At 37.8% G+C, this 12,380-nt stretch overlaps 1 protein-coding gene across 1 annotated transcript in view; it reads right to left on the bottom strand.

The window, feature by feature from the left end:
• Positions 1-7,517, bottom strand: part of grin2cb (glutamate receptor, ionotropic, N-methyl D-aspartate 2Cb) — a 100,822-nt gene extending 93,305 nt beyond the window's left edge. The window contains exon 1 of the mRNA XM_041219752.1: positions 7,105-7,517. Coding sequence (XP_041075686.1) covers positions 7,105-7,506 — 402 coding nt within the window. The 5' untranslated portion in view covers positions 7,507-7,517. The remainder of the gene's footprint in view (positions 1-7,104) is intronic.
• Between the last annotated feature and the right edge of the window lie 4,863 nt (positions 7,518-12,380).

Here is a 12,380-nt window from a genome sequence, read left to right as displayed (position 1 = left end):
CAGTACCTTACACTTTTCTTTATTAAATGTCATTTGCCATGTGTCTGCCCAGTTCTGAATGTTGTCTAGATGATTTTGAATGACCTTTGCTGCTGCAACAGTGTTTGCCACTCCTCCTATTTTTGTGTCATCTGAAAATTTAACATGTTTGCTTACTATACCAGAATCTAAATTCATTAATATAGATTAGGAAGAGCAGAGGGCCTAATACTGATCCTGTGGTACTCCACTGGTTACCTCGCTCCATTTTGAGGTTTCTCCTTTAATCAGTACTTTCTATTTTCTACATGTTAACCACTCCTTAATCCATGTGCATGCATTTCCTTGAATCACTACTGCATTCAGTTTGAAAATTAATTTTTTATGCAAGACTTTCGAAATACACCATCTCATATGCTTTGTGATTATCCATTGTCAATATTGTATCATCAAAAAAATCAAGCAGGCTAATTCGACACGATCTCCCTTTCCTAAAACCATGATGACTCTCCCAGGATACTATTACCATATGGGTAATTTTCCATTTTGGATCTTATTATAGTTTCCATAAGTATATATATATATATATATATATATATATATATATATATATATATATATATATATATATATAATATATAGAAGAAGGTTTATTGGTTCGGTTTTGTTTCCCTTTTTATGGATTGGTATTACGTTTGCAATTCTCCAGTCTGTCGGTACAAACCCTGTGTCAAGAGACTGTTGCATGACCTTGGTTAGCGGTTTGTAAATAACTTCTTTTCTTTGAGTACTATTGGTGGAGGATCTCATCCGGCCCAGGAGATTTGTTTATTTTAAGAGCTCCTAGTCCCTTTAACACTTCTGCCTCTGTTAACTAAAGTTATTTAAAACTGGATAGGAATAGGTCGATATGTGTTTCACAAAATCTCGTGAAAAGTAATCATTTGTTATATTTGTTATTTTTTTCTCTTCGCCTATGTTCTTGCCATTAGTTGAAGGGCTTTCTCTAAAGCAATAACAACCATGGCAGTAATTATTCACAGAGGGCAAAGTCCTCAGTCTAGCAGGCCTGCAGTAAAGTCTCTGACACCCATCGTAACCCATCTCAGGATCATTCTCCAGGCTCTGTAATCATTCCGTGTGTCTCGGCTTCAGCACTGTGTTCTGTGACAAGGTGTCTGAGAGCACCGTGTCTTGGCTACAGTGCTGTTCTGTGTGAGGAGGTATCTGAGATTTGTGTGACGAGGTGTCTGAGAGATGCGTGTCTCAGCTGCAGCACTGTGCGGGGTGACAAGGTGTCCTAGAGCTGCGTGTCTCGGCTGCAACGTTGTGCTCTGTAACGAGGTGTCTGAGAGCTGTGTGTCTCAGCTGTATCACTGTGTGGGGTGACAAGGTACCTGAGAGCTGTGTGTCTCCACTGCAGCGCTGTGCTGTGTGACGAAGTGTCTGAGGGCTGCATGCCTCAGCTGCAGCGCTGTGCTGTGTGACGAGGTGTCTGAGAGCTGTGCGTCTAACGACTGAACTACTTAAACCCAGCATCCTCTAAGGTAAACAGTATCATTTATAAAACAATAACATATAACAGAGAAAGATGATAGACCTCAGAGATCTAATGGACATTCTCAGAAAACAGTTTGTCTGTTTTCTTTTCAAAAGTCGTTTTCCACCAACATGAAACTTGCATGAAATTCTCAAATATGCACATATAAATACCTGACAGTGCAGAGGTGGTGAAATGCTGCCTGTCAGTCCTTCAAGTGTTGAAGGTTTTAACTTATATTGAAAATGTAGACTTGTATACAGGCTGTTAAATTCCTGATTCTTTTGTCGCAACCCCCCACCCCCCCCCCACCCCCATGCTTTCAAGTCCTATTAACTTCCCTCATCAATACTGGAAGGGATATGCTACCTAATAGCTTGAATATTAGGCTAGTTCTAGATTTGTTGTCTTCTACAATGCCATGTGGAAAACCAGTATGCTTTGATTATGCATTTTGAATGCTGCCAGCTGTCATGCACTTTGTAACGGTTGTTTTATATAAGATCAATAAATCGGTTAAAGAGGTTAAGGAAATTGCAGAGAGACTATACAATAAAGACATTATATCAGAAGAACGAAAAAAAAATACATGCAGCCACATAATGCAAGAACAGGCCTAGCAAGAGGAAATCCTAAAATGCACAAAGAAAATCACCCTATGCAAATGATAGTCAGCACGATTGCTAACACTATGTAACACAATTTTTGTTCCTGGGTAGTAAGTGTTATTTCCTAATTGCTTATGCCTCAAAAGTATAAAAAATGGCTATTATTCTCCACAAACTTTGCTTTTGTGACCAGGACAGTGAAATTTTGATATTTACCTATTTCCAATGAAAAAACAAGCAAATTTGTGTCTTTTCGGTCACATAAAGTCAGAAAAAAACAACATATGAATCCAAATTAACATGTATTTATACTAAAGTAATACAAAAATGACTACAAAAGATTTACATTAAATTTACAGTATAATCGTAAATCTTGAAAAACTACTCACTTCTAAATCTTTTATAGTCATTTTTGTATTCCTTTAGTATAAATACATGTTAATTTGGATTCATATGTTGTTTTTATCTGACTTTATGTGAACGAAAAGACACAGATTTGCTGTCCTGGTCACAAAAGCAAAGTTTGTGGGGAATAACAGCCATTTTCTATACTTTTGAGGCATAAGCAATTAGGAAATAACACTTACTACCCAGGAACAAAAAAAAAAAAAATTGTTACACGGTGTAATCCAACACACATAATAGCTGAAATAGCAGAAAAACAACTTAGGTCACACGTTGAGAAATTACCAAGCTATGTTAAGGATACAACACAATTTTTAAAAAGTCTTGAATCACTAAAGCACAACCTTCCAGAGAATACAATTTTATTTTGCATGGATGTAAAATCCTTGTATCCAAGTGTCCCTCATAAAGAAATTTTAGAAGCTTGTCAAAAAGCACTAGATAATAGACTAGATAAATCAAGAAAAGAAATGAAATTTTTAGATACCACAGCAAAACCTGAAGAGGGTTCAATTGAGACTGACCTCTTCTATAAACCTATTGACATGCACCAGTATTTACACATATCCTCTGCACATAAAATACACACTAAAAGGGCAATCCCAAAGGGCTAGGAATAAGAATACGAAGGATATGCTCTAAAGAAAGTGACTAAAACAAAGAAATGTATTAAAAACAAATCTTAAAAAAAGAGGATACAAATAAAGAATTATAGAGACAGAGTTAAGAAAAGTGGATAAACTAAAAAGAGATGATCTATTAGATTATAAAAATAGAGATAAAAAGGTCAAGAGTCCCATTAGTAATGATTTACTGATTTAACTTTTGCCCAATATTTCTAAGATAGTTTGGAAACACTTGTGGATTCTACATAATTCAGAGAAATTGAAAAAAGTATTTCTTAAGGCCCCAGTTGTCTCATTCAAAAGAGAAACTAATTTAGGTGATATATTAGTTCACAAAAAACATAAAAGAATAATTGACAAAATAGGTTCTACAAATACATGCAGTGGTACATGTAAAGTTTGTAAATACATGGAAAAAGTAAAAATATAATTAAACATAAGAACACCACATATCCACTAAATGCTAATATCAGCTGTAAAAATAACAATGTTGTTTATGAAATAGCCTGTGAAAAATGTGATTAAATAAAATATGTTGGAGAGACTGGAACAACTTTATATAAAAGAATTCAGATCCACCTTTTATTAATTTGAAATAAAAAAAAGAATGAACCAATAGTACAGCTCTTCACCAGTCAAGGACATGAAATAAATTATGTAAAGTTTGTAGTATTAGAACAGCTAAAATTAGACAATGCGACATATAGCAGAATAAAAGAAAGTAAATGGATAAATAGACTGAACAAAATTATGCCAACGGGACTCAACAGAAAATATGTAAAAGATAAAAATAATTAAATAAACAAAATTAATTCAAAAGTTATGCATGATGATACGTTGGGGAGACCAAATCAAGGCTGATCCTCAGAACCAGCATTGCATGATAATATAAATATAAGTTTATATAAAACAATGTTGATTAGAATTAATATAGATTTAAAGATATACGTAAAAATGATGTCACAATATATAGAACACCATTACAAAATAAATACCTCCAATGTTTTGATTCAAACACAGGCTCCCTTGAGAAAGATATGTACAACATATCGAAACGTTGGGCAGCTGGCTCTTTGAGCTATATATATATATATATATATATATATATATATATATATATATATATATATATATATATATATATATATATATATATACACACACACACACACACACACACACACACACACACACACACACACACAGTGGCTTGCAAAAGTATTCAGACCCCTGACCAATTCTCTCATATTACCGAATTACAAATGGTACATTGAAATTTTGTTCTGTTTGATATTTTATTTTTAAACACTGAAACTCACAATCAATTATTGTAAGGTGACATTGGTTTTATGTTGGGAAATATTTTTAAGAAAAATAAAAAACTGAAATATCTTGCTTGCATAAGTATTCAACCCCTGTGCTGTGGAAGCTCCCAGTTTGCACCGATGAAAGACAATGCCCTAACAAGGACACAATTACCTTACCATTGGCCTCCACCTGTGAACCATTAAAGTTGCTGTCACATTTTCTGGATAAAAACCCCACTGTTAAAGGATCAGTGGTAAGGCTGTGAATCTGAAGGAAAATGAAGACCAAAGAGCGTTGTACAGAAGTTAGAGATAATGTAATACAAATGCATAGATTAGGGAAAGGGTACAAAATAATATCCAAGTGTTTGGATATCCCAGTGAGCACAGTTGGATCAATAATCAGGAAGTGGAAGCTGCATCACACCACCCAGGCACTGCCAAGAAAAGGCCATCCTTCAAAACTCAGTGCTCAAACAAGAAGGAGACTTGTGAGAGAAGCCACAGAGAGGCCAACAATCACTTTGAAGGAGCTACGGAGTTCAACGGCTGGGAGTGGAGTAATGGTGTACCAGTCAACCATATCAAGAGCTCTGCACAACACTGGCCTGCATGGGAGGGTGGCAAGAAAGAAGCCGTTACTCAAAACGTACCATCCGAAAGCACATCCAGAAAGTATGAGAGTGACCCAGCTGCGATGTGGGAAAAGGTTTTGTGGTCAGATGAGACCAAGATAGAGCTTTTTGGCCAAAACTCAAAGCGCTATGTGTGGCACAAACCTAACACTGCCCATACCTCAAGACACACCATCCCTACAGTGAAGTATGGTGGTGGCAGCATCATGCTGTGGGGATGCTTCTCATCAGCAGGGACTGGGCATCTTGTTACAATTGAAGGAAGAATGGAATGAGCAAAATACAGGAAAATACTGCAAGAGAATCTGCTTCAGTCCGCTAAAAAACTGAAGCTTGGGAGGAAATTTCCCTTTCAGCAGGACAATGATCCCAAGCACAATGCCAAAGCAACATTGGAGTGGCTTAAAATAAAAAAGTGAATGTCCTACAGTGGCCCAATCAAAGTCCTGATCTCAATCCCATTGAGAATCTGTGGCACTATTTGAAAATTGCGGTCCACAAGCGTCGTCCAACCAACCTGAACAACCTGGAGCAAATCTGCCAAGAAGAATGGGCCAAAATCACTCCGACACTGTGTGCAAAGCTGGTACATACTTACCCCAAAAGACTTAAAGCTGTTATTGCAGCGAAAGGTGGCTCTACCAAATATTAATGTGTGGGGGTTGAATACTTATGCAAGCAAAATATTTCAGTTTTTAATTTTTCTTAAAAATATTTCCCAACATAAAACCAATGTCACCTTACAATAATTGATTTTGAGTTTAAGTGTTTTAAAATAAAATATCGAACAGAACGAAATTTCAATTTACCATTTGTAATTCAGTAATATGAGAGAATTGGTCAGGGGTCTGAATACTTTTGCAAGGCACTGTATATATATATATATATATATATATATATATATATATATATATATATATATATATATATATATATATATATATATATATATAATGAATGACAGATAGATAGATAGCATACTGACACCCTCACAGAACTGCACTTTGTTAGATAATGTCAAGTCCACTCTCACCCAGTATATAAAATAAACACAGTTGCAATGGACCAGTTTATTTATGTATACTGATTAGAAGCATCACCACCAATACAGTGCTAAAAGCAAACGTATAAATATACATAATAATTTAATTTATTAAATTAATTTTCAGATGCATTTATAAACATCAGTAGAAAAAGTTTCCAGAACTGTCCAGTCTTTGGCTTTGATTGAACAGTGCCACAGAACAAGGAAGCAACAGAAGTTTGTAATTGTATTCATTAAACCTACCCCACAGAAGTTGCTAAATGAAAAACTTTCAAAATAAAAAATGTAAAGAAAAATTCCAAATCAGTAATAATAGTCCCCAAGAAGTGCAATTTTTAAACAAATGACATTTTCTATTAAATAAAAAGTGATATTGATTTTAATATTCTAATTCATGTCTTTTTAATACCAGAGCTCAGAAGAAGCATTATTGTTTTTCCATTTCATGTCTGAAACCCCAGTTTATTGTTACAGATCCTAATGGGTCACCCGCCCTCTTTTGACTGAAACTCTCCTCGCCTGAAATTATTTGGCTATGTTATTACAATCTCAGTTTCAGAGGAACCGCAAAAGGGAATCCAATCCATAAAGCATAAGTATTGCTCATTTAAAAAAAAAGTGTAATACAGGCATATATGATAATAACTCAGGTGACAACTACTCAAATCCTGCAGCCTAGCAATCTATCCACTGACCTACTCAAATCCATTGCCTTTCATACTGCAGCACAGCACTTTCTCTAAATACTGAGCTACTCAAACCCATTACCTTCCACACTGCAGACCAGTCCTTTCTCTAACCACTGAGCTCTTCAAACCCACTAAATTCCACCCTGCAGCCCAGCACTCTAATTGCTGAGCTACTCAAACCCACAGCATTTTCTCCGATCATTGACCTACTCAAACCTAGTGCCTTCCAATGTACTAGAAGCTCTCCTCATCACCCCTGCAGCTCCTCACCTTGGGTGTGAGCACCACGGCTGAGCCCCCGCTGATGCCTACGATGGGGACGGTGGTCTGGGTGGAGATGAAGTCCAATATCTGAGCCACGGCCTCAGTGCCGATGCTGTCCTCGAAAACCAGGCCATGGATGTGTGCGTTGGCCAATGTGTCACAAATGTGGGTAAGCAGGGCACGGGGGTTGGTTTCGTTTACGATGACGGTCACAGGGTTCACCTCTAGAGGCAGGTCCAGGAAGTTCTCGCGGCTCAGCCGGCCCTTGATCTCTGTCTGGTAGCTCGAGCCACCGAATACCACAGCCACGTTCACCACCGGCACCCCCAGGGCACGGCCCAGGCTGCCACGGACCCCCCACAGCAGCAGCCACAGGGAGGCACTCAACCAGCCTAGAGGAAAGCCCATCTCAGCCACCTGCTGCCTGCCAGGAAACAGAGAACATGTGTCAGTCTTGCCAGCAACACACAGGACTCACACAGGTGTATTTACCTCATCACTATAACCACCAACACACAAGACTCACATAGGCGTCTTTACCTCACCACTGACATCAACACACAGGACTCACGCAGGTGTCTTTACCTTATCACTATTACCACCAACACACAGGACTCACACAGGCGTCTTTAGTTCACCACTGACACCAACACACAGGACTCTTTACCTCATCACTGTAACCACCAACACACAGGACTCACGCAGGAGTCTTTACCTCATCACTATAACCACCAACACACAGGACACACGCAGGAGTCTTTACCCCATCACAGACAACAATACACAGGACTCACACAGGATGCTTTAAACTAGGCAGGGGGGTGGGTCGATACCAAATATGGTTCTAGTTAGGGCTAAAAGTTTAAGTCACAGAATCAAAAATGAAATATCTGCATCTAAAATGCCAGAAATAAATTGTTAGAACTAGAAGCACACAAGTAAGCTGAAACGTATGATGTTGTTGAAATCACAAACTTATTCCTGAAGATGGAGAACATTTCCACATCCTATAAAGCCATTAGAAATGCAAGTAAGTGCAGAAATAATGTAATCATGGGTGATTTCAATGTTCCAGTATAATCTGGGGAACTCCAGTACTATGTGGGAGCATAGAAACTAATTGATTGTAAATAACTGCTTCCTAGCCCAGTGTGTCAAAAACTTGACAAGGGACAGAGCAATCTTAGATCTGGTATTCACAAACAACCAGGACATGCTGTGTATACAGAAATAGTAGAACCACTAGGGTCCAGTGATCATAACACTGTTACATTTGAAATGACTGGGATTCCAGGCATAAAGCTGCACAGACTAAATTGTAAACATTCAGAAAGTCTAACTTTGAAGGGATGAGACAGGAACTGAGAGAAATAGACTGGTCAAGGGAATTGGAAGATATGACAGGTGAAGTTCAATGTAATAGGGCCTAATTTACAAAAAGGCATTAAATGTAGCTGTAATGTGCACATTAAGTAGTGATCCTAACGTGCACCATAAATCTAAACGCATTGTTCCATTTACTAACAGAGAATGCATTCATTTACGTGCACATTATTTGGCTAATTTAAATACCATAGTGTGCAAACTGCATTTATTGTGAGTAATAATTTAACGTGCATGATAATGTCCAAGACTTACCCGTGACCACTGTAATCTAAAAAGCTCCAGCAGTCTAGGTGCATCTTTTGGTCAGTGGCTTAATGTGAAAAGTGGTGGTGACTTACACTGACCGAAAATGAACAATCAGCAGACGCAGCCATCCACAGGGGACAGACAAACTGAAACTGCACGCAGAGGACTTTCTAGCGGAGGAGGTTTTAAATTGTAATAAATTGTTTGTTCCAGTGTTTTATTTAACCACTCTATTATCTGTACCAATGTAATGAACTATAAAATAAAATCTAAGAAATTATTACATGAATTCCTGTTTATTCATTCTTAATATAACCTGATATTTACAGTTAATTTTCACTGCTCTATATGAAAACTGTAATGTAAGTAATGCCTTGTGAAAGAAATACAATGAGTTCTGGTGATAAATCGTCCTCCCGACCTGTGAGGGCTCTAAAGAACGAGTGGAGAAGTATCTGGAAGGGCTGGCCTGATAGTTTGTTTCTGGGACTGGGAAGTGGGTCAGCCTGGAAAGAAGCGAGAGTTGTAAGACAGTAATGACTTGAAAGGTAAACGAGGGGCAGCTGCAAGTAATAAGGCAGCTGTAACCGTTTACCTAGATATCATGCAGGATTACATATAGGGTCCAGGGTAACACTGATCTTTTCCTTTGTTTGGGTAAAACGCTGGAGAGAGAGAAGGATCGAGAGAGGAGCTCTCATTAAAAGAAAAGAGTGTTATGTGTTGTTTGTATCTGTGTAAATAACTGTCTGTGTTTTCACCACTAGACAGCTAAACACACAAATCCGGAGCTGTCGCGAGGGTCAGCACGAACCGGATCACCACTGCACCAACCGTCACGAATTACCCCTGTCTTCACAACCGCACACACACGTCAGCACTCACCCAGGACTGTTGACCGTGTGTTTGTTTTTTGTTCGGGACTGTGCCCTGTTATTGCTATCCCTGCGCTTTACACATTGTTGTGTATAGCCGGGGATTTATTATTTTACAGTCACCAGACCTGGATTACAAATAAAAGCACGTTTTCACTGGATATCATTGTCTGCCTGTCACTCCTCCATCGCATCACCGCTACACCTGTTCCCCTTTACCAGCCACTTTGCCACATGCCTCCATGATGCCAGATATATTTCATCCCAGAAAAATCTGTTTAAATAGAGCTCCTATCAATGGTTAAAGCCTGGTTTCCAAACAAACTAATTATCACTCTCTTTAAGGTGCACACTACGATTATCACCCTTTAGTAAACACGATGTGAATAAAGTTCATCTCATTATTCAGAGCAGGGTGCCTCATTTAAATGTATTATCATGCATTAACATACAAATTACACATGCATTCTGATTACCATAGTGTGGCACAATAAAATCAGTGTGCGCCATAATATACACATTATTTTGCACGATAATGAATAAAATTGCAATAGTAAATGCGGAAATCATGACTGTGCACACTAATTGCAATTATGGTGCACCATAATATTTATTGCCCTTTGGTAAATGAGGCTCATAATGTTATAATGCATATACCTAAAATGAAAAAGATCAGGTTTAACAAGCAATCACCAAGATGGTTAAACAGATCAATACAAAATAAACTGAAAAACAAATGGCTGTATATGACTTACAGGAAAGATGGACAAGCAAACAATTGGGGGAGGCCATAGGAGTACACTAAACAGGTAGAATTGGATGTTAGGATGGCCAAAAGAGCCACTTCAAAATTTAGATGATCAAAACCAACATTAAGAGAACGAAAGGAACAACTTCCAGGACCCTATTAACAGTGGTGGCCAGACAACAAAAAGAAGGGATGTCATGATTGTTGGGGACACAATATTAACAAATACAGCACATTCAGTGCACAGTCTGAACCCCCTTACTACAACAGTATGTTGCCTTCCAGGAGCCTTTGTCACACACATCACTGAGAACGTGGAGAGGCTCCTAGTGAACAGGAGACAACCTGGTAGTAGTCATCCACACTGGTAGAAACAACATTGGAAGAGACAGGCGAAAATACCTACAAAAAAAATTTAGAGCTAGAAAGGAAATTAAAAGACAAGACCAAAACTCTGGTATTTTCTGGGATACTGAAAATAGCAAATATATTAAATGCTTACTTTTCACAAGTTTTTACAAAGGTGGATACAGTCAACATGCCCCACATATCAACCTGTTCCTATATCCTGTTTTAAATGACTTTAGCATAACCGAGGCAGAAGTGTTAAAGGGATTAGGAGCTCTTAAAATAAACAAATCCCCTGGGCTGGATGAGATCCTCTCAATATTACTCAAAGAAATGAAAGAAGTTATTTAAAAACCACTAACCAAGATCATGCAACAGTCTCTTTGCACACGAGTTGTACCGACAGACTGGAAAATTGCAAATATAATACCGATCCACAAAAAAGGAAACAAAACCAAACCAGGTAACTACAGACCAATAAGCCTAACTTCTGTTATATGTAAATTTATGGAAACTATAATAACAGCCAAAATGGAATTTACCTATATGGTAACAGTATCCTGGGAGACAGTCAGCATGGTTTTAGGAAAGGAACATTGTGTCTAACTAACCTGTTTGATTTTTTTGACAATGGCTAATCGCATAGCATATGAGTTTATTTAGATTTCCAGACAGCTTTTGAAAAAGTCCTGCATAAAAGATTAATTCTCAAACTGAACCCAGTATGGATTCAAGGAACTGCATGCACATGGATTAGGGAGTGGTTAACATGTGGAAAACAGAAAGTACTGGTTACATTAATGACTTAGATTCTGGTATAGTAAGCAAACTTGTTAAATTTGCAGACAACACAAAAATAGGAGGAGTGGCAAACACTGTTGCAGCAGCAAAGGTCATTCAAAATAATCTAGACAAGATTCAGAACTGGGCAGACCCATAGCAAATTACATTTAATAAAGAAAAGTGTAAGGTACTGCACACAGGCAATAAAAATGTGTATTATAAATATCATATGGGAGATACTGAAATTGAAGAAGGAATCTATGAAAAAGACCTAGGAGTTTATGTTGACTCAGAAATGTCTTCATCTAGATAAAGTGGGGAAGCTATAAAAAAGGCCAACAAGATAGTCAGATATATATTGTGAAAAGTGTTGAATTTAAATCAAGGGAAGTAATGTTAAAATTTTACAATGCATTAGTAAGACCTCATCTAGAATTTTGTGTTCAGTTCTGGTCACCTCGGTACAAAAAGGGAATTGCTGCTCTAGAAAGAGTGCAAAGAAGAGCAATCAGAATTATTCCTAGTTTAAAAGGCATGTCATATGCAGTCAGGCTAAAAGAACTGAATCTATTCAGTCTTGAACAAAGAAGACTACGCGGTGATCTGATTCAAGCATTCAAAATTCTAAAAGGTATTGACAATGTCGACCCAAGGGACTTTTTCAGCCTGAAAAAAGAAACAAGGACCAGGGGTCATAAATGGAGATTAGACAAAGGGGCAGTCAGAACAGAAAATAAGAGGCACTTTTTTACACAGAGAATCGTGGGAATCTGGAACCAACTCCCAAGTAAAGTTGTTGAAGCTGACACCCTGGGATCCTTCAAGAAGCTGCTTGGTGAGATTCTGGGATCAATAAGCTACTAACAACCAAACAAGCAAGATGTGCCAAATTGCCT

This window comes from Polyodon spathula, chromosome 20, assembly GCF_017654505.1.
Source record: "Polyodon spathula isolate WHYD16114869_AA chromosome 20, ASM1765450v1, whole genome shotgun sequence".
Taxonomy (NCBI): domain Eukaryota; kingdom Metazoa; phylum Chordata; class Actinopteri; order Acipenseriformes; family Polyodontidae; genus Polyodon; species Polyodon spathula.
Note: the sequence above shows the minus strand (reverse complement) of the source record. Positions and strands in the feature narration are given on the sequence as shown.